Below are 24,079 nucleotides of genomic sequence, written 5' to 3' on the forward strand. Positions count from 1 at the left end.
AGAAACAGGCAAAGCCAACTCCAAAAGGCCAGGATCCACCGGGGGGGGGGGGGGCAGGCAGAGGGTCCGAAGATCCCTGTGGAAGAGCTCTTTTAAGCATGTATGCCCAATGCAGCATTAAAACAAAATCAGGGGAGAAAACCGCTCCCTGACCGCCCGGATCCTGCCCAGGGCTATCAGTTCTATTATTAGCCTCACTCAGAGGACCCCCCCCCCCCCCCGGATTCAGGGCTCTCCGTCGCAACGGAGGCCGCGCCATGTGGAAAATCCAAAATGGCATCCGCTGCCAGCTCAGAGTGCGAAAGATCGCCGCTCGCCATGCTCGGGCTGGCTCTACTGTCTGTACAGCACGAATTACAGAGCACCGCTGCTGATTTGCGCTTGCCACATTTAGAACAGCGCTTTACAGTCTCCGCAGCCATCGCCAAAAATGGCGGTAAAATTAAAAAATGGCAGTTCGCGCCAAAAACGTCCCGATCGCGGGCCCACCCCGGAAGAGTCAGAAAACACTCTTATCTCACTAGACCGAGTATCACAGCTCTGGTCCTGCAGAAGAATCTCAAGAAAAAACCTCTTTTCCAAGATCGCTGCGCTAAAGCGCGACTTTATTTATTTATTTATTATTATTCTTTTTAACGCTGTGAGGAAAGCAGAGGCAAAAGAGGTAAATAAAAACACTCCGGAGGCTCAGATAAGTGGGAAAGGCGAACCAATGTGCCTGCATCCACTGAGTGGGAAAGGACAGGGAAAAGCAAGCTAATATGTCCACATCCATGGGGGCATGGGTAAGGCAGGGAAAGGGCTGACCTATGTGCCTTCAAAGTGAAGCTGCTATAGCCTCTAACACCCCGGCTAACAACTGGCAAGCCAGGAGCCACCCCCAGGCAGATTTTTGATGGAGCTCGAAGAAGCTGCAGCCACACTGCTTGGGGAGATAGAGAATACTGAAGAGGCAGTGGAGCTAGCTGGCCATGAGGCACTGTGAAAAGTTGAGTGCTCTCTATCTCCCCCTGCTGGTTGATGGACACAACCCATACGTAATGGCTTCATCTGCTTGATGACAAGGAATGTACATTACAGTCCTTTATATTAAGTGTTCACAAACATTTAGTCATTAGTTTTGATAAATGGTTATATAGCTATGCTGATATAATACTTATATCTATGATTAAACTATTTTTAAATTTCAACATCTTTACACGGGATAGTAGTTTATTAATAATATAGACTGTTTTTGTATATCGGCTACGTTGGTTAGTTTTATTTCTGTATTTATGTGAGTGCAGTGTTACTCAGCAGAGTTAAGAGTAAGAACATTTATGCAACATAAAAGATTCCATTTTTAATTTTATTGATTTTCAGTGCTAGTTCTGTACAGTATTGTTTTGTTAAAAGTCAACAAAATTTTGTTTTCCCTTAATCAATCCCTTTCATTCCTTTGTGGCTTCACGTTTATTCATAAGCATTTATTATCCATTCACATGTCAGTGTCTGCTAAGCATCACCATGTCATAATGTATTCTGAATTACTATCCCTCGCAAGAGGATCAAAGGTTTTTAAATTATGGCCAATCAGAGCAGCGGATTCAGTTGGCATTCATGCCAGCAGCTTTACTTTGAAGTTTCCAGGGAGTTTATTTATGTAAGTAGCCTCTCCTGTTACGGCTTTAAACACTTTGAGGTCTTTAGATTAAGACCACCTATGCTACTAGTGCATACAGTTTATGAGACTCATTAACATTACTACTAACATTTTTACAACAGGTTTATTAGTACTAACTGGTTTATTATTATTTTTTTATATCATTGCTTCACACTGAGGTTCATTTTCAAAGCATTCTACAGGGTAGAATGGTGGTATGTATTTCAGATTCTTAAATGGTTTGGCACTCCTGATTCATTTATTAAAAAGATCAGTGTTCTCTATTCTAATCTGCCTGCTTGTATATTGACAAACAATGCACTTATCTGCTCCAGTCTCACTTAAGAGGCATCTGATGGGTTGCCCTCTTTCCCCGTTACTGTTCAAGACCCTTATATCTGGTGAACCATCATATCTCTCTCATTTATTAATCCCCTATTCTAATAAGAGATGCCTTCGATCATCCTCTCAAAATTTGCTTGCGATACCATCCTTTCAGGAAATTATACACAAACACACTAGGAAAGTGATCGTTTCAGTTCAAGGACCAGAAAACTGGAATAAACTACTACAGTTCCTTCATCATCACACTTCACTTCAAATATTTTAAGTACGAACTTAACACTACTTTTTTCAGATGCTTAATTTTACATTTGTCTTCGAAGATTGAACATGATTTACCGTGTTTTTAAAGCACTCCCCTCCCCTTTTTTCCCCTTCCTCCTATCCTATCAATATTGTAGCTCTGCCTCTTTCCCTTCTTGTCTTGTCCTACTATTTCATATTTATTTATTTATTTATAACTTGATATACCGCTTTCACTGTCAAGCAGATCAAAGCGGTTTACAAACAAGTTTCAAAGAGAAAGAACTACAAAATTTGATAGAAAAACAAACATACAAGATTAAATTACACAATTAAAATAACACCAATATACATAAGAACATAAGAGTAGCCATACTGGGTCAGACCTATGGTCCATGTAGCCCAGTATCCTACTCACAAGTACCTGGCAGAAACCCAAATCGTGGCAACACTCCATGCTACCAAATCCAGGGCAAGAAGTTGCTTCCCCATGTCTGCCTCAATAGAAGACTAAGGACTTGTCCAAACCCAGATACGCTAACTGCTGCTACTACATCCTCTGGCAAAGAGTTCCAAAGCTTAACTATTCGTTGAGTGAAAAAATATTTCCTCCTATTTGTTTTTAAAACATTTCCATGGAACTTCCTTAAGTGTCCCCTAGTCTTTGTACTTCTGGAACAAGTAAAAACAAAATCGATTTACTTCAACTCATTCTACACCACTCAGGATTTTGTAGACCTCAATCGTATCTCTGCTCATCCGTCTCTTTTCGAAGCTGAAGAATACTAACCTCTTTAGCCTTTCCTCATACGAGAGGCGCTGCATTCCCCTTTATCATTTTGGTCTCTCTTCTTTGAACCTTTCTAATTCTGCTATATCTTTTTTGAGATGCGGCAACCAGAACTGAACGCAGAACTCAAGGTGAGGTTGCACCATGGAGCAATACAGAGGCATTATAGTATTTTCAGTCTTATTCACCATCTCTTTCCTAATAATTGCTAGCATTCCGTTTGCTTTTTTGGCTGCCGCCACACACAGAAGATGTCAGCGTGTTAGCTACAACGACATCTAGATCTTTTTCTTGGTTGCTGATCCCCCCCCCAAGGTGGACCCTAGCATCAGGTAACTAAGATTTGGATTCTTTCCAATGTGCATCATCTTGCATTCATCCACATTAAATTTCATCTGCCATTTGGATGCCCAGTCTTCTAATATCCTAAGGTCTTCTTGCAATATTTCATAGTCGCACATGTTTTAACAACCTTGAATAGTTTTGTGTCATCTGCAAATTTAATCACCTCACTCATCGTTCCAATTTCCATATCATTTATAAATATGTTAAATAGCATCAGCCCCAGTACTGATCCCTGCGGCAACTCCACTCCTCACACTCCTCCATTGAGAGAAATGACCATTTAATCCTATCTTTTGTTTTCTGTCCAATAACCAATTCCTAATCTACACCAGAACTTTGCCTCCTATCCCACGACTCTTTATTTTTCTCAGGAGTCTCTCATGCGGAACTTTATCAAAAGGTTTCTGAAAATCTAGATACACTACAACAACTGACTCACCTTTACCCACATGTTTAGTTACGCCTTCAAAGAAATGAAGCAAATTGGTGAGGCAAGACCTCCCTCAGCTGAGCCCATTAAACCATGTGTGTCTATGTGTTCCATAGTTTTAGTCTTTATAATAGTTTCACTATTTTCCCTGGCACCGATGTCAGGCTTACCGGTCTGTAATTTCCCGGATCACCCCTGGAATCCTTTAAAAAAAATAAAAAAAAATCTGCATCAAATTGGCCACCCTTCAATCTTCAGGTACTATGGACAATTTTAACAACAGGTTACATATTACTAACAGCAGATCAGCAATTTCATACATGAGTTCTTTGAGTACCCTTTGATGTATACCATCCAGTTCAGGTGATTTACTACTCTTCAATTTGTCAATTTGGTTCAGTGCATCTTCCAGGTTCACCGAGATTTCTCTCAGTTCCTCCACATCATCACCCTTAAACTATTTCCAGTACAAGCTGATCTCATATCTTCTTTGGTAAAGACCGAAGCAAATAATTCATTCAGTTTCTCCGCTATGGCCTTGTCCTCCCTGAATGCCCCTTTTGCTCCTTCCCTTCCAAATATCAGCGTCCCAAAGAGCCATCTCACTCACTGGGAAATGCCTGTCCGAATAAATATGTCTTCAATAGTGCCTTAAATTTAAGTTTGTTTCACTAAGTGTAAGTAAAAGTAAGGAGTTCCACAGGTGAGGGGCAATGAAGAAAAAGAAACTGAAATGTGTAATTTCCATTTAGGCCAAACGAGGACCTGGTAAGACCATACGATGGTCATTAATAGCACACAAGAAATGTGGAATGGTTAAGTTTGAAAGATACAGGGGTGTGCCATGTCAAAAGGCTTTAAAAGCCAAAAGTAGAGTTCTGAATTGGACACGGTGAAAGACTGGTCCAATGATGATATTTCAAAGCAGATGTGATATGGTCAAAATTCCGAAAGTGACAAAGAATGCATATGGCTGTATTTTGTAATGTCTAATCTTTTAAGGAGTGACCTGGAGATATCTAAATAGATGATATCACAACAGTCTAAGCGGACATAAATAATGAGAGAATTAAAGAGTGAAAAGTGTTATGATCAAAGATCAAAGAAACTGATATCAGATGTCGTAACAGAAAGAACCAAGATTTGCTTATTGCAGATGCCTGAGGCTTAAACAATAGATTAGAATCAAGGAGTACTCCTAAGTAATGAAAAATGTTTACAAGGGAAATCAAAGTGTCAAAAAGCAAAGGGGGAACAGTTGGAATTGAAAGATGAACAGCCAGCCAGCAAGCAACCATCTTATCTGGATTCAACACCAGGCGGAGGTCCTTAAGCCATTTGACAATGGTATACAAAACACTGAAGGAGCTGCAAATCAATGTTGAGAGGACTGACCTTATAAAGTAGTAGGATATTGTCAGCAAATATGTGAAAAGAAACTGCGAACTCGAATAAGTGTAGCTAAAGGACTAAAATATATATTGAATAAAAGAGGAGAAAGGATAGAGTCCTGGGGTACACCACACAGTACATTTTTTTTTCACAAGTACAGTGATTTAAATGTAACATGAAAACGACGACCTGTAAGAAAAGAACGAAACCACTGTAAACAGTGCCAGAAATTCTCAAAGATTCTAATTGTGAAAGTATGATATATTACACCCCTCTAGTTCTTCTTTTAATGTAACTATTAGTCTATAAGCTGCCCAGACATATGCTTGATGGGCAGGATAGCAAATACAAAATTAAACTTGAAACTTTAATCTACAATAGAACATTACCTCCTATTATCTCATTACTTTCTAATTTCCTCAGGAGTCTTTCATGAGGTACTTTGTCAAATGCCTTTTGAAAATCCAGTTACACAATATCGACCGGCTCACCTTTATTCACCCCTTCAAAGAAACGTAGTAGATTGGAGAGGCAAGATTTCCTGTCACTAAATCCATGTTGGCTGTATCTCATTAATCCATGCTTATGTATATGCTCTCTTACTTTGTTCTTTATAATTGTCTCTACCATTTTGCCCAGCACAGATATCAGGCTCACCAGTCTATAATTTCCTGGATCACTTCTGGAACCCTTTTTAAAAATTAGCATTACATTGGCTACCCTCTAATCTTCCTGTACCATGCTTGATTTTAAATATAAATTACATATTACTAATAGCTCTGCAAGTACATACTCTGGGATATATACCATACAGTCCAGGCAATTTGCTATTCTTTAATTTGTCAAAATTGCCCCATTACACATCTTCCAGGTTTACAGAGATTTGATTCAGTTTCTCTGAGCTTGAAAACAATTTCTGGTACTGGTATCTCTCCTGCATCTTCCTTAGTGAAAACCAAAGCAAAGAATCCATTTAATCTCTCCGCTATGGCCTTGTCTTCCCCGAGTGCCCCTTTTACCCTTTGGTCATTTAGCAGTGCAACTGATTCTTTTACTAGCTTCTTGCTTCTAATACACTTAAAAAAATTTACTGTGTGTTTTTGCCTCCAAAGCAATCTTCTTTTCAAAGAACCTTTGCCTTCCTTATCAGAACTTTGCATTTGACTTGCCATTCCTTATACAGTTTCCTATTATTTTCAGTTGGATCCTTCTTCCATTTTCTAAAGGATTTTCTTTTAGCTCTAATAGCTTCCTTCACCTCACTTTTTAACTGTGCCAGCTGTTTGGCCTTCCGTCCTCCTTTTTTAATACATGGATTATATCCAGTCCGGGCTTCCAGGATGGTATTTTTGAATAGCATTCACGCCTGATCTACATTTTTGACTTTTACAGCTTTTTTTTTTTGACCATTTCTCCTCATTTTATCATAGTCTCCTTTTTGAAAGTTAAATGATAGTATATTGGATTTCCAGTGTGTACTTCCTATGTGTGGAGTGGCGGAGTAACCTAATGGTGCAGTGGGCTGGGGAACTGGGTTCGATTCCCACTGAAGCTCCTTATGACCCTAGGCAAGTCACTTAACCTTCCATTGCCCCAGGTACAAAACTTAGGTTGTGAGCCCACTAGGGAAAGAAAAAGTACCTGCAAATAGTATATGTAAACCACTTTGGTTGCACCCTCAGAAATCAAATCTATGACCCCCCCCCCCCTCCCCACACACACACACACTGTACTCCAGAGATGGTATCAAATCTGATCATGTTATGATCATTGTTATAAAGTGGCCTCAGCACCATTCACCTCCTGCATCAGATCATGTGCTCCACTAAGGACTAGGTCTAGAATTGTTCTCCCTCTTGTTGGTTCCTGAACCAGCAGCTCCATAAAGAAGTCTTTGATTTCATCAAGAAACCTGTATTTCTCTAGCATGCCCTGGATGTTACATTTACCCAGTCAATAGCAGGATAATTGAAGTTGCCCATTATTATTGTGTTTGCCAGTTTTGTTAGCCTCCCTAATTTCTAATCATTTCTTCATCTGTCTGTTCATCCTCGCCAGGTGGACAGTAGTACACCATCACTATCCTTCTCCCCTTTACACATGGAATTTTTATCCCTAGGGATTCCAAAATGTGTTTTTTGTCCTGCAGAATTTTTAGTCTATTTGATTCATGGCCCTCCTCAATGTATAATGCTACCCCTCCACCTATCATGAGTTATAATTTGTACCCTGGTATAACAGTGTCCCATTGGTTACCTTCCTTCCACCAGGTCTCTGCCTATTAGATCTATCTTTTCATTTAGTGCAACATATTCTAATTCTCCCATCTTATTTCTTAGGCTTCTGGCATTTGCATACAGACATTTCAAAACAATGTTTGTTGTTCCTTTTTACAACTTGCTCAGCACTTGATAATTTGGAATTTTGAAAGTCTGTCTGCTCTTTATTTAAAGACACCTGGTCCGCTATGGTCTCTACTACAACCTCACTATCGGGATGCCCTATCTTCCCCTGTTTTGGTGATATTTTTCTGAACCATGTGCTTTTGAGCAACTATCGGCTTTCCCCCAGTTTCTAGTTTAAAAGCTTCTCTATCTTCTTTTAAAATGTTGATGCCAGGAGACTTGTTCCACCCTGGTTAAGGTGGAGCCCATCTTTCCGAAATAGGCTCCCCCTTTCCCAGAATGTTGCCTAGTTCCTAAGAAATCGAAAATCCTCCTCCCTTCACCATTGCCTCATCCATGTATTGAGACTCTGAAGCTCTGCCTGTCTCGAGTCTTGTATGTGGAACAGGGAGCACTTCTGAAAATGCTACCTTGGAGTTTCTGGATTTTAGTTTTCTACCCAAGAGCCTAAATATGGCTTCCAGAACCTCCCTCCCACATTTTCCTATGTCACTGGTACCCACATGTAGCAAGACAGCAAGCTCCTCCCCAGCACGGTGTAAAATGCTATCTAGCTGCTGAATGAGGTCCACCCCCTTCGCACCAGGAAGGAAAGTGAACAAGTGATCCTCACATCCACCAGCCAGCTACATGTCTACATAGTAACATAGTAAATGACGGCAGATAAAGACCTGTAAGGTCCATCCAATAATATTCAAATCTCCAACTACAATGGCATCCAAATCCTTTCCTCCTAGGCAGAAGCTCCTGGAAACATATCCTCGGTGCGAGAGGATATTGCATCCCCTGGAGGGCAGGTCCTGGCTACAGGATCACTTCCCGCCTCTCCACAGTGATGCTCTCTCTTCAAGAGACTTTTCTCCTTCAAGGCAGCACAGAGGTTAACAGACTGGAGGTGGGACTTCTTTACTGTGTCCCTTTAGGTCTCCTCTATAAACCTCTCTGCCTCAGCTCTTCCAAGTCTGCAATTCTAGCCTCCAGAGATCAGAACCATTCCTGAGTGCTAGGAGAGTACACACATATGACTTCTCACCAACTGGAGATAATCTTGTAAGGCGTAAAGTCATAAATTCAAAAATATCAAATTTTAAAACGGGTCATATGAGTTTGAGGGCATACCCCTCATAGACAGCTGAGCATCCACTGGTCAGAAGTCATTTTGGCTCATTTCTTTTTAAAACAAACACACATCTGAGATGCCCACCTATGACTGAACCCATTAGGGACAGTGCAAATGTACCTGTAATAGAAATTGCAAACTGCAGAGTCGCCTCAGGGATCACTTGTGGCATATCAAGTACTGAAAATAAATAAATAAATATGACAAGACCAAATAGGCTCCCCCCCCCCAAAACTGTACTGTACACTATGGCACCACTGGTATACCCAGTGGCCCCATCCTGACCTTCCCCAAGATTGCCTGAAAAGCCATCCCTTGAAGAGGAACCTAATTCATTGGGGTCCTGACTGCTTCCCCAGAGGACACTTCTAAACTTCCAGAAAGCGCCTGGGGGATCTCAAAAGATCTTCCACCATCTTCTCCATGTCCTCTCCAAATAGCAGCATTTTCTTAAAGGGCAGTCTTCAACACCACACCAGACAATGCACGGAAACCACCACGGCTATATTCTTTGCTGATGCCCAACAAGGCATTTGCCAAAAACAAATATTGTGCCTCACTTCATGCACACCACCTCCAAGAGGCCATCCAAGGACTCTGCCAGGACCCCCCTTTGACAACTGCCGAATCCACTGCGGACAATACGTGGGCCACAAAGCCACCACACATAGCTGCCTGCAAGGCAAATACAGATACCTCCGAAGATTGCTTTAACAAGACCTCCATTTGAGAGTTCTGTGGGTCTCTAAGTGGTGTGCTCCTCCTTGGTTTCAGCAAACACAAAGGCACCCACCTCAGACAGGGGAACCTTTCCTTTTCTTCCACACATCAGATGGCATATGGCCATGGATCTGCCTACTTTCATCCAGGCATGGCGCACTCTGCTGCAATCATATCCCTGATTGTCCAATGGACAGGAAAGGCCTTGGCTGGTTTACTGATCCCTTTAAGTAATGGATCATCCACATCACCATCGGCTGACGGGCACTTCAAAGAAATCTTAAGCAAGGACAGCACCAGTAAGATTAAATGAAACCAGTACCTCTCATTTTCAAAATCCCCTACAGACATCAACCTAGACTACTTCAAGGCCGATGGAATCTCTCTGAGCAGCTTGACACCTCCCTAGGGCTCCTGTCCCCAAGCCCTTCTTCAGATAGACGTCCTGATACATAATTATCCTTTTTTTCTCCACCCCAGAAACTGAGCCTGATAGCCAAAGTGGCTCAAATCTAAAGGATCTTCTCTACTACTATGCTCCACCACCACATCATTTCAAATCGCATCTCTTCTCACCAGCTGATTCTGCTGAACCAGGAGTCTCCTAACCACTACAGTTCCATCAGATCCAGAAGACTGAAAAATGATGACTGGCTGAGGGCTGCACAGGACCCTTTACAGAATGATGTCATCAAACCAGTGGTTCATCTCCATTTGCTTGTAGAAGAAGATAGACCCACGAGTTTGGTGTGGTCTGAAGGGATGAAAAGCAATGCCAACATTTCATGGATTGCTAACTTTCTTAAACTGTTATGCATGAAAAAGGAAGATGATAAATTAAGAACAGGACATTATTGCTACAGATAACACAAAAAGGTTAAATAAATTTTATGATTTCTCAGTTTATGAAAAAAAAAGCCATGTAATCAAAAACAAACCTTGCCATTCATATATAAGTGTTGCTGTAAATCCCCTGAGGAAGGCATTTACATTGGAGAGGCTCTCACATTCCACCCTCAGCCTTCTCATTTCACTGGGTAAGGGCCAGGAACTAAACCCATTTCTGAGGGCTCAGATAGAAATTCTAGAGCTCTGCCTCATATGATTGCTCTCTCACCTGGCTGTGTATAGAGTCCGTATCATCTCCCTGGATATTAACATGTTTCTGCCCACTCTCCATTCTCCTAGGCTCCCCCTCAGTTTGGACACTGGCATCCTGTCTCCCATGTTCTTGGCTGGCCATGCTGGTGCCCACTTCCACCAGGCTGTCTGCTACTTTCTCTGTTTGGGTTGCTGTAGATACTCCTGGTAGCGTGGAGATCAAGCTTTTCACAGTTTGGACCTCTTTGTTATTTCTTTCCAGCTGCATTTCCCACAATGTATCAATCTGCTCTGTGTACACCTTGTCTATCTTTCCCTGTTGGCTCTTCCCTTCTTCTTGTTTGTCTTTTCCCTCTGCTCGACCCTGTTCCTCATCAACCTCCATGGCTTCTTCTTCTTCTGCATGGCAAATTTGCTCCTGGTTCTTCTCTGGCGTTGGCTGAGTAGTCATAATCTGTCCACGAGAAATCTGCTTCAAGCGCTGCTGGCGTTGCCAAGCCCTATGATCTTCACCCAGATCTTCCTGTTCCTCTTGTGTGCCTGGGAAATGGAGCACGTCCCCCCTGTCAATCAATTACACATATACATAAGGCTTAAATGGAATAAAAACAGCTTAATTACATTTTCCAGCATGCAGTATGCTAGGGCAGTTCAAGCTAATGTTCATCAGTGTCCCATTAAAAACTAATGACCAAAGGTTAGAGACAGTGACTTGCACCAAACCCTGAAAAAAGACTGGTCTCCAGCTCATTCAACAAAGCACAATAGATCAGTGGCCTCTGCTTAGAGAGCAAAGTTACTACTTTAACAGGTGTTCTTTGTAGAATAGGAATAATCAGGCACACAAACAGGTGACATCTGATGGCACTGAGACACAACAGCTCTCCCAGAGCTCAGAACCAGCATAAAAGTTCTGAGCATGCACAGCCTTCTCACAAGTAGTTTGCCCCCCTCAGTTTATAGCTTAGAATCAACTCTCAAGGATGTGAGATAGGATTAAATGGACGTGGAATCCTACCATGAAGGTAAGCAATTCTTCTTTCCGTCAACAAGCAGGATTAAATAAAGCACACAAGTGGGAATCTCCCAAGCTTAGCTGAATTGTCTTCTCAGATTAGGGGGAACCCTAAATTTATTTGTTACATTTATAACCCGCCTATCCAAACATCTAGGTGAGGTAGAATAAAACATTCATAAACAAATGACACCCTAATTTGATGCTGAGCAATCAGGAATATTTTCTTCCATTTCTTGAGAAAAAATTGTACCTGACCCAAAAGATAAGGCAGAGTCAGAAAGATACAGTTCCTTAAACTTGTTCAGAGCTGTCTGTTTAGGTTGTCTTTCTCTAACAGGGCTTAGGGAAAGATAGAATTGTCAGGTGTGCCTTGCCAAGAGATAAGGCCTTTTTTCCTAAAAGAAAAAACAAAACAAAACACTATATTAGGCCACGCTTGTTCATATAAAGAAGGGGAGCTCCGAGACCAAAGCAGAGAGAGTGGGAGGCTGTGCAACAATCCTTACTGTATGCAACTGAACAAGGAGTATCAACCAAACTGATATGGACATCCTCTAAATCCCTTAGCCAAGCAAGTCTTTTGGCCAACATTTGTGAGGCTGTGTTAAAACACTATGCAGAGCAATAGTACTTCTGAAAGTACTGAAGCAAGTTCTGCTTGAGCATGTGCAGGAAGGGTACAAGATATGCCTTGAACCACGTAAAGCTGGCAGTGTGGGACCTTTGCAGAGGGTCGAGAGCTCCTGAAGATCTACTTTCCCAAATGGTCCAGGAGTCTCTGGTCACTTCCAGGCAGGATACTGAAAGTGGTCTCTGAATTTCTTAGTTTTCTTCATGGCAGATTCAACTACTCCTTAACTACAAGATGGCTATATTTTGTTGAACCCAGACATAGACAGTGACTTCTATTTAAACATCAAACTTTTTTCTTTACACACCAGCTGTAGAGACACTGGATTTTGCCCTAGTGGGATTGCTGCCCTTGAAGTAATCCATTAACTAAATCACTACTAAAGCTTTGAGAGCTCTGATAAACTTCAGCAACCCAAAGACATCTTTTTCTTAGATCAGCTTCCTGTTACAGAGGGAAAGGAACTTCCCTTGCCATCTTTTTTGCACAAATCTGAGGTAGGATCCTCTTATAGTGAACAGTTTCGTAGAGATGGATCTGAAGAAATGCCAGTTGAAAGGTCCTCTTCTTAGGGGAGGAGTCATGCGCTTCAGACTGTGGTTCTGTGAAACCTTCCAGAGTGTGATTAGAGTAGGCGGAGGTGGAGGCAATGGCAGCAGCAAGGGTAACCCTCCTGTGATTCAGAATCTGATAAAAGTGAAACTACTGGATCTTGAGAAGATTGTGCTCCTCTTTGCACCGATGTACTTCCTGTGGACTAGTGAGCTTGTGGTGCAGGATGGGATGGATCTTAAGAAGCAACTCCCAGAATGTGCTTGCAGTATCCTTTCACAAAAATCATTGAACATTTTGAATAAAGGAGCGTGGCTGTTCTGACAAAAGGCAAGGATATTGAAGACTAAGACTCATCTTCCACTGTTATCAAAACTGGATTTAAGTTTAGTGGTTTTCTATTGGAAATATGGACCTTAGAAGTCTACTGTAAAGACCCACTGTACTGAGATGATGAAATCATAAAGTCTTGCTCAGACAATAGCGTTGTCAATAATGCAGTTGAAGTGTATTGATCTTTGAGGGACATGACACTTTATATGGCAGTTTCTCCGTGCCAGAATTATGATAAGACCTATGTAAATGATTAAAACGGAAGAGTCATCTACCTTTCTGTGTTTCAGAGTGGTGCCATTATTATGGTACCCTGCGTTTAGGGAATGACACTTAGAGACTCTGAACCAAGCACTACGTTGCTCCTACTCAGAACAGTGTGTCAGCACTGAAGAACCCTGCATTTAATCAAGATGTCTCAGCCAAGACTTGAGCGTGCTCTAAAGCGCTATGGTACTCCTCTGTTCATGATACACCTCTTTAGGCCACTGTGTCAGGGGATAGAGGCACATCTAAGAAATAATCTGCTGTACTACAAACCAATCAGCTTCTGTGATAAAGACTTTTCCTTAATCTTCAGAAGTCTTTTTTTCATCTCAAACTGTTCCTGGAACCTAGTCACTGCTTCCTGGCCCTTAGGATGATGTTCTCTACTCATAGCAGTGATGAGTAGGTCCCAAGAAGATCATCAGCAATGGTTACTTTCCTAGCTATAACAGGACAGAGCCTGAATCCAAGTTTGACTTGTGCCATGGCAGCGCACTGACAAGAAGCTAATGCTAACAAATTAATTTTTCTTAAGGAACTATTTTCATCATTTTTATTAGTATCACTGGAACAAGATGTCAGCTCTTCAAAAATAATCTGGAGAGTTTGTTTTCACATCCAACAAAAACTAAGATGTACTGCTGCACATAGGAAGGACAACACATGCTCAGAACTTTACATTAATTCTGAGCTCTAGGAGAGCTCTGTCACCCCAACTGTGTGCTGGATTCAATCCTGCTGGTCAATGAAAACTCCCTATACCATTATTTCAACATTGCTATCCCAGCTCTGACAAATTTAGGATGCCACATGTGTGAAAGGCATCACCAATCCCACAAAAATGCTTTCTAGAATCTGATCTCCACAGCTGAAAGAAGTTTAGAAATGCAGGGCATGAGACAGCCTGATTAGGTATTTATTTCCACTGCAAGGAATACTCCTCCCAAATGTCTCTGGCATAATAAAAACATTCTGGTAACTAAATTAAAAATTTCTACTTCTAAGCAGTCTTCACCACTTCCTGTTGCTGCACTATTCTGTTGCCTGGGAGTGGCACACAAGTCTGCTGAGCTCCCAATGACAGACACCTATACTGAATTTAAAAAAAAGACAAGTGCACTGGAGTGAAAAGGTGACAAATGTGGGTGTTTTTGGAAACAGCGTACTGCTAAAACAGCTTTAGTGAATGGCAAAGATTACCTACCCCTTCTATTGATAGAACATTGTGGAAACAATATCTCTTATTCACTGTCAAAGTTGTTCATCACAACAACGAAGCAGGTGCATGGAGTTCTGCTTCTACTGAATTAGAATCAGACTCTTGTATGAAGATATGAAAGGAACAGTTGCCACCTGGCTCCAGGTCATATGGACAGGTGAATTAAGTCCTGCTTACATACAACAGGACAAAGCTCATTTCTCATGAGTTGGAGCCAGGTGACAAACTTAGCTGACAGGGCCCACTTGTCAGAATAGTCTTTGCTCTCAAATATTACACCTCAAAGGTGGCACTAGATCACAGTTTCATGGGTGGCAAGTGAAAAAAAAAATGAGTAAAAACTCTTGAGGAATTACCGGACTGGAGTAGTGGGAAGGTCATAAGTTCTGGCTTCTTCTTCCCGTCGGACTTCACAGATACGACTGAATACAGACTGAGTTTTTGGGATACTAGATACAGAGTGAAGAGAGAGAAAAAGCCTAATTATATTAGATAGGAATGCTTGCACAGGAAAAAAAAATGTGTAGAACCAGAAAAGAAAAAGTGATTAACTGGGTGCAATTTCAGCTGCTTGTTATGCTGCTCCTGTGGCAAAGTGGTTTGTTGGGTACTTTGCAGAGAATATGCTACTATTCACCCAAAGAACCAGCTTTTTTTTTTTAATCTGTTTTTTTTTTTTTTCTTAAACAACAGCATTCTCTTGGCCCACAAGCAGCCCTCCCCTCATGAATAAAACTCTCACAGGAGAAACCACATACAAAACTAGTCCAATACATGGACGAACTTGAAATTATATAAACACAGGTGACAAAAATAAAATCAACTTACGATGGCAGGAACAGAATACAAATAGAGAGGCAATATCAAGATAATCTAAAGACATTTCAGCACCTGTCAGGACTGTGCATGTGTTAATACAAGTTAATTTAACATACATGTGCTATAAGTTGGTTCACTCTGCAGACTTTAGATACCAAGGTGCTAAGTGGTGGAACTCACTGCCAATGGCAATCAAGGGTCAGCCTGATTGCTTGGTATTTCGCAAAAGACTGAAAACTTTCCTCTTTGACAGGTTTCTACCCATTGATGGAGTGTGTTAGGGCCATCAATGGTTTATTATTAGTTCTTATTTAAATCTTATTTGTGCTACTATGCTCTTACTTGATATTTTGCTTAGGAAACAGTAGAGGAGTGTGGTAGCCGTGTTAGTCCACTCTTAAGGTTATCAATAGAAATCAAACAAAATAAAACTGGAAAGAAAATAAGATGATACCTTTTTTATTGGACATAACTTAATACATTTCTTGATTAGCTTTCGAAGGTTGCCCTTCTTCCTCAGATCGGAAATAAGCAAATGTGCTAGCTGACAGTGTATATAAGTGAAAACATTCAAGCATTACTATGACAGTCTGACAGGGTGGGAGGAGGGGGGTGGGTAGGAAGTATGCATGGGGACATCAAAGCATATCATTGATATTCTAACAGGATGGGTGTGGATAGGTGAGGGGTGGGGTGATCAACAGAGACATACAGCTTTATGGTTTATAATGGGCTAGGAACCCAAGATCCTTGTTAAGTCCTTTCTGCTGGGTGCTAAAATATCCAATCATTCTGACCTCAAAGGTCTCACGTTCCTGTATGGCTTTAAAGTTACCTTTCAGGATTCTCACTGTGAAGTCACTGGTACAGTGTCCTGGTCCTGTAAAATGTTGACCAACAGGCGTGGGAACCCGTTTTATTTTATTCCATGTTTATTTGTTTGATTTCTATTGATAACCTTAGGAAACAGAAAATGGCTTAAAAAATACCTATGACGACGCCTAAAAACCTGGATCACAAGACCTTTTATAGAACTGCAAAATACCTTTGTCAATTTAGGGTCAATATGGGTGATTTTTTTCCTCTCTCTTTAATTAGGGTGTTACATCTGTCTTAATGAGCTTCTGTTTTTGGCAACAGTGGAACTTTGTGACTTCTGCACTGCATGCTAAATAATCTGAAATCTTGTATGTTTTGAGCTACAGGCTAAACATGTTTGGACTGACCCTCTAAACTGATTTCCCTCATTTCAAGGGTTAAATAGATTTCCTTATCTAGTCTCTCTCTCTCTCTCATTTTATTTCACTTCAGGGGTTCTTGTTGGGAGGACAGAAAGAGAGATGTCTACATATTGAAAAAAAAAATCATGAATCTTTATTAGGATTGGGCTTTGTGAGAAATTGCTCTGCATAGCAACAAGCATCCTTACCTGGTAACAGTTCCACCAATAGCAGCTGCTCCATTTTTCTTTCGGCAGCTTCAGGTTCTGAACAAATAAGTAGAGAAAGTATTTAAAAAGAAATAATAATAATCCACACAAGAACACACCGGAAAGCTCTAGGGCTCCAAAGATGAAAGATTAGGAACAAAAGAACCTATTAAGTGTAAATGCAAAAGATTAAAAGGGTTTTACACAATTTTTTTACAACTGGCAGCTGGCTTGTTTTAATGTAAAAAGTGTCTAGGAGCCAGAAAGGATTTGTAGGCCACAGTAAAAAAAAATGAACTAGTATATATCTAACAAAAGTGGCAAGGGACATGGTTCCCTATCCGTTTCGCATCCTGTTCAAACTTCTTCTACTAACCTATAAATTGTACTCACTCTGCTGCTCCCCAGTATCTCTCCACACTCGTCCTCCCCTACACCCCTTCCCATGCACTCCGCTCCATGGATAAATCCTTCTTATCTGTTCCCTTCTCCACTACTGCCAACTCCAGACTTCGCGCCTTCTGTCTCTGCACCCTACGCCTGGAATAAACTTCCTGAGCCCCTACGTCTTGCCCCATCCTTGGCCACCTTTAAATCTAGACTGAAAGCCCACCTCTTTAACATTGCTTTTGACTCGTAACCACTCGCCTCCACCTACCCTCCTCTCTTCCTCCCGTTCACATTAATTGATTTGATTTGCTTATTTTTTATTTTTTGTCTATTAGATTGTAAGCTCTTTGAGCAGGGACTGTCTTTCTTCTATGTTTCTGCAGCGCTGCGTACGCCTTGTAGCGCTATAGAAATGCTAAATAGTAGTAGTAATATACAGTATTCTAAATATCACTACTCCCTTTTAATCTTCTCTCCTCAATCTCCTCCAGAACTCAGTGCTTCTCTTGCACCTACCCCACTATCTCTCTGGAGCTGAAAGGCATCAAACTCCAGGAGATGTCGAGCCCCAGTGGCCATGGACAAGAGAATACTTCAGTACATCTTAGTATCTCCCTTTATTTCTTGGATTCTGTAAATATTCATGCATACTTGAGTTTTATAAATGCATTTATGACTATACTGAGTCGACTACCCACTGGAACTGCAGTAATAAATCTAACACTTCTAGCCTGATCAGAGTAAGAACTTAGCAATAAATATAACACTTCTAGCCTGATCAGAGTAAGAACTTAGCAATATATACTTGTAAAATATTTTAAAATTCAATACTCTGCTGCTGAAAATACACTGGATTAGCATCACCTGAAGATAAAAGTATTGAGAAGGTAATTTTGTAACAGTATATAAAAAGCACACAACTCTGTGTGGACTTGGCTAACTTTCCAAATATGTGCATACTTCCACTCTGAAAACTATGCACCAACACCTGTTCATTGTTATACATAAATATATATATATTTGAGTTTTCCAAAAGCAGTATGCATATGCAACCCTTCCAACTCTGTGTGCGCTTCTTGCTCAGCCTACTGAAAACATTTGTTTATACAGGCTGTACATGTGCATATATTTACCCACATATTAGGTAGCCATTTTTTTTAAAAACATGGGTCAAGTTTTGCTTCACTTATAAAAATGCTTTTGAAAATTAAACTCAAACCCCTCGATATTTGGCCGGCGGCAGTTAGAGGTTTTTTTGTTTTAAACACTGACCTTTGCTGGTTAGATTAGCCTCCAGTATTCAGTGCCAGGCCATATCCAGGCACCAGCACTGAATATTGGGGGCTAACTGTCATGGGGATGGTCGCCAGATCCTTTGCGGGTCCTGGCCGATACCCGCATAAGACAGTTTCTGTGGCCCTGGCTGAATATCGGACAGGTCCCGCATAACTATGTTTGCCTCCAAAAGTCCCCCCTCCAATCCCCTTCCTGGCCTCCTAAAGGGCCCCTCCCCCCCACGATACTTAAAGCCACTTCCCACTCCTGGAACGACTCCCCCCCCCCCCCAGCCTATCTTATGTCCCTGGTGGTCTGTGGGGTCATTGGGGGCAGGAATGAAGCCCACTTGTGGCAGGCCTTTGCAAATGGCTGCAGCTTCACAGATGGGGGAGGGAGCAGGAGGAAGGGGACTTTCAGGGGCAAAGAGTGTTATGCAAGTCCTGGCCGATATTCAGGGCCCCCATAGATAAGCAAGTTAATTTAGAACTGCCTTTAAGCTGTCCTAAACTTAACCTGCTATGGGGGTGCCGGCAAACTCAATATTGTCAGAACCCACATAACCCAGGGCTCCTCCTCTAACGCCACCCCAATACTGCCTCTGAACCTACCCACTTTATTAGGGCTAGTCAGAAGCAATATTTAGCGGCACTGCTCGGTTTTAGTGCCGCTGAATATCAGTGGTTAAGCAGTGGTAAGTGATTTCAACAGGCAAGAGGCTCCTGCCTTCTTAATCACTTTGAATTTAAGAAGCCGGTGGTGGGAGGCGGGGGATAGTGCTGGGCAGACTTATACGGTCTGTACAGAGCTGGTGGTTGGGGAGGCGGGGATAATGCTGGGCAGACTTATACGGTCTGTACCCTGAAGAGGACAGGTACAAATCAAGGTAGGGTATACACAAAAGTAATACATATGAGTTTATCTTGTTGGGCAGACTGGATGGACCATGCAGGTCTTTTTCTGCCGTCATCTACTATGTTACTATGAATATTGGTCGGAATATGTCTTACAAAATGTTTTCAGGAAGACTTGCAGACAGTAAGTAAAAGCTATGGAATATATAGTAAGGTAGGATATGAAGACACCATGGAGAAAACAAACCACTTGTGTAAAATTTTCAAAGAAAAGTGACATCTATTCTTAGGATTTCCTTTCTTTGAGTCCTGCCAGACCAGTGGGCTATGTCCCCCTACCAGTAGACCGAACAAAGAAAAAAAGTTGAGTTAAACTTCACTACCCTTACAGGGGCTGGTGCTGCCTTCCATTCTTCAGTATAACTATGTCAAAGCTAGGAATCCACAAAAAGGAGGAAATATTTTTTCACTATACCAATAGTTAAGCTATGGAGCTCGTTGCCATAGGATGTGGTAACAATGATTAGCGTGTCTGGATTTTAAAAAGGTTTGGACAAATTCCTGGAGGAAAGGTCCAGTCTACTATTGGGAGAGACATAGGGAAACCACTGCTTACCCTGGGATTGGTAGCATGGAATGTTGCTACCTTCGGGGTTTCTGCCAGGTACTTGTGACCTGAATTGGCCACTGTTGGAAACAGGATACTGGGCTAGATGGAGCAATGGTCTGACCCAGTATGGCTATTCTTATGTAAATTTAAAGAAAAAAAAGAAGACCACAAAAAAATTAGAGAAGGGTTATTATTCTGGTTGATATTATCTACAGCTGTCTGAATAGAGGAGAAAATCTTTAAATCACCGACACTGGTTCCTTGACTTTCTGCCTGGAAAAGATTCTCTTCAAGAGCATCTTCTATGTACTCAAGCACATCTGAGTCCTGCCACCATGTCTTAACATGCTAGCCTCCTTGCAATAATAGTTACAGCTGCTCCTCTTGATGCTATACCATATGCTGGCAACTAAGATAATTGGAACATTCATCCAAGTCCTGTATATGAAAGTCAAATAGAATCAGTCTTTAGATGTGGAAGGAGAAGAGGCCTGAATGATGGACAGTCAACTGATGAGCCAATATTCTCATATTAAGCAAGTTATTTTGGAATACTGTCTTTCCAATCAAGTCAAGAAGTCTTGGATCTTTCCCACTGGGAGTACTGGAATGAGTTCTCTACCTTTTACATCTTCAGAAGGCTGACAACTATAACTGAATGGTGGGATGACTGCAACTATCATGACTCATTACTAGTTGCACCTTATTTAGTAACATAGTAACATAGTAGATGACGGCAGAAAAAAGACCTGCACGGGTCCATCCAGTCTGCCCAACAAGACAAACATATGTGTATACCTTACTTTGATTTGTACCTGCCTTATTCAGGGCACAGACCGTACAAGTCTGCCAGCAGTACTTCCCGCCTCCCAACCACCAGTCCCACCTCCCATCACCGGCTCTGGCACAGACCGTATAAGTCTGCCCTCCACTATCCTCGCCTCCCAACCACCCACCCCTCTTCCCCCCACCTGCTCCGCCACCCAATTTCGGCTAAGCTTCTGAGGATCTATTCCTTCTGCACAGGATTCCTTTATGCATATCCCACGCATGTTTGAATTCCGTTACCGTTTTCATCTCTACAACCTCCCGCGGGAGGGCATTCCAAGCATCCACCACTCTCTCTGTGAAAAAATACTTCCTGACATCTTTCCTGAGGCTGCCCCCCCTTCAACCTCATTTCATATGTCCTCTCATTCTACCGCCTTCCCATCTACGGAAAAGATTTGTTTGCGGATTAATACCTTTCAAATATTTGAACGTCTGTATCGTATCACCCCTGTTCCTCCTTTCCTCCAGAGTATACATGTTCAGGTCAGCAAGTCTCTCTTCATACGTCTTGGAACGCAAATCCCGTACCATTCTCATAGCTTTTCTTTGCACCGCTTCCATTTTTTTAACATCCTTCGCAAGGTACGGCCTCCAAAACTGAACACAATACTCCAGGTGGGGCCTGACCAACGACTTGTACATGGGCATCAACACTTCCTTTCTTCTGCTGATCACACCTCTCTCTATATTTTATATATATTTACTCTCTAATCTCTTCAAACCAGGCCAGGAAAAGAACATGAGCCATATTTTATCGTGTTGCTCTAAGAGAATTTTATGGACAGGCATCACAATCAAACTTTAGGCACATTTAAATACTTAAGTAAACCAGGAATTCTCGTGTCCAGTTATGCTCAAAATTCAAAGACAATTCTTCAGAAATCTTTTGCCACAATCGTAAGTATCCTCTGGCTGCTTCTCATTCTTCGATTGTTCAGGTGACAGATCTGATGGGAGACCTGGTTGGTCATGCAGATAAGACAGGGCTACTGGAGGACCTGAAACCCATGAACTGGAATCATCTCTTCTACAAGCATCAGACAAGACTGCTATATCTACTGGAACTGATGAGAGTGATGATCGTGGTGACAGGACTGGAGACTGATGTCAGTTATTCCTAGCTACTATGGAAGGACATTGAGAAACTCTTCATAGTAGTATGGTGCTGATAATTCAAACACTGGGTGAGGTTAGAAGTGTATATTAAGAGCCTTCTCTATAATGAGTAGACCGTAGAAATGGCAAAAGAGAAATTAGGTCTTTTATGATAATTTTCTTTCCATTAGTCCTTCCCACTATTCCAGAACCTGTGAGTTAGTTGTGTGTAACCACCAGCAGGTGGAGATAGAGAACTGAAAACTGAGCTGACATCTCTCTTGGCAACCAGGTCAGCTACTCAGTATTTACACAGACAAGCAGTAATGAGAAACTCAGAACAAACACAACAACCTAAAACAAATCGCTAACCTAACACTAACCACGCGAGCACAAATGTATTGACCTCTCTCAACTCTGGACAACTTGTAGAGAACAAGAAACATGAAGGAAGCAACATGCGAGGTGACAGTCGTTATTTGGCCCATTACTTTGAACTGACTAAACATCTCAGAAACCATGAGCAGGCCTCATAATTGTGAGGACTAATGGAAAGAAAATGATCAGATAAGACCTAATTTCTCCTTCCATTACATAGCGTTCCACTATTCCAGAACCTGTGGGATGTTTAAAAGCAACCCCTAGAGTAGGTGGGATCCTGGCATGCCCCCTGAAGACTGAAGCCCCAAAACCGGCTTCCGAGTATACTACAATGTCCACCCTGTAGTGCCTGACAAACGTATGGAAAATCAACCACATCGCTGCTTTGCAAATATCCGCTGGAAACAGTAAGGTAGTATCCACCCAGGATGTCACTGTACACCTCGTAGAATGAGAAGTCTTGCTTCCCTGCAAGCAAATAAGCTGATGCGATAGTCTCCTTCAGCCATCTAGCAACTATGGGCTTGGAAGCCATAAGGACAAGCCTATTTACCAAAATGCACAGTCTGCCCAATTTGCAAAACTCATTCGTGACTTCCAGTTATCTACTGAGGACTCTACAAACATCAAGAAGCTTCAAAGAAGAATACTGAGCCTCTTTTCCCTCTCTGCAAAAGGACAGAAGCTCCACAGATTGGTTGAGATGAAATGCTGATACCCGTTTCAGAAGGAAGGAACTGTGAGCAAGGAGCGCCCCCCCCCCCCCCCCCACTATCAAAAAAGCGAAGAAAAGGATCCTGACAGGATAGCCTGAAGATCTGAAACCCTATGTGCCAACGAATCAGGCACCAAGAAAGCTGCCTTTAGCACAAGATCTTTCAAGGATGCCTTCTGGAATGCCTCAAAAGGAGGCCTCTGAAGAGCCTGAAGGACTAATTAAGGTCATATGAAAGAGGCTGCAACTGGCCCGCTCCCTGCAAGAATCGAACATATTTGGGTCCACCTATGAAACAGACCAAAGCCACACCTGAAATTTTAGAGACCCCAATGTCAATCCTTTAAGACTTGCCTGGAGAAAGGCTAGGATGTGCGTGATCTGAAGAAGAGAGGGTCCGGTGTCGAGGGCCGCATCACAGGGCCAGAGCCAGCCGGCACTTCCATCAACGGCGCTGAGGGTGCAAGCACCCCGGCCACCGGTAGAGACTGGCGCAGCAGCGCCTCCAGGGTACCTGGGAGGATGGCTCGGAGGCACTCGTCCAGAGCCGCTGTCGGGAGAGGCTGGGGGGGCCGGTGTAGGCGTTGGTGCCCGAATCTGCCCGGGTCCAGGAGATGGTACCAGGGGTGCCCGACGACCTGCGCATCGACACCTCTTTGATGGAGGGGGAGCGCTCCTCCCGGCGTAGACGCTTTTCAGGGGCAGAGTCTCTTGACGCCCCTGAGCTTCCGGTCCCATGCGCCGGGGACGACCGATGACAGTGCTTTTGGCAAGCTTCTTCCGATGTTCGTCATCAGCGCTCTGCGGCACGGATGAGGTGGGAGTCCCCACGCCTCCTCAGGGTCGGGTCCGACAGGGTGCGGTCCCGATGGCCCTGGGCGGTGGAACCAGCCGAGGCGGGTGGAGGCCCACTCGGCCGTTCCCCGCTCCCATCGTTGGCAGCTCATCGGGCCAAAGGAATCTGTGCTCCTGGGGTCGATGCCATGCTCGGCGCCGAAGTACCCGCCGTTGGCACCGATGCCGCCGACGTCGAAGGGCCGGTGCAAGTTCGGGCTGGTGCAAGTTCCAAAAAGACAGTCCCGAAGAACTTGCCTCGCCACCTGCGTCCGCTTTTTCAAGCTGAGACACAA

At 42.6% G+C, this 24,079-nt stretch overlaps 1 protein-coding gene across 1 annotated transcript in view; it reads right to left on the bottom strand.

The window, feature by feature from the left end:
* Nucleotides 1–24,079, bottom strand: part of TP53BP1 (tumor protein p53 binding protein 1) — a 154,286-nt gene that overhangs the window by 61,565 nt on the left and 68,642 nt on the right. The window contains 4 exon segments of the mRNA XM_030189634.1: nt 10,547–11,093; nt 14,907–14,999; nt 16,799–16,841; nt 16,844–16,855. Coding sequence (XP_030045494.1) covers nt 10,547–11,093; nt 14,907–14,999; nt 16,799–16,841; nt 16,844–16,855 — 695 coding nt within the window.

Source organism: Microcaecilia unicolor, chromosome 1 (assembly GCF_901765095.1).
Source record: "Microcaecilia unicolor chromosome 1, aMicUni1.1, whole genome shotgun sequence".
Taxonomy (NCBI): domain Eukaryota; kingdom Metazoa; phylum Chordata; class Amphibia; order Gymnophiona; family Siphonopidae; genus Microcaecilia; species Microcaecilia unicolor.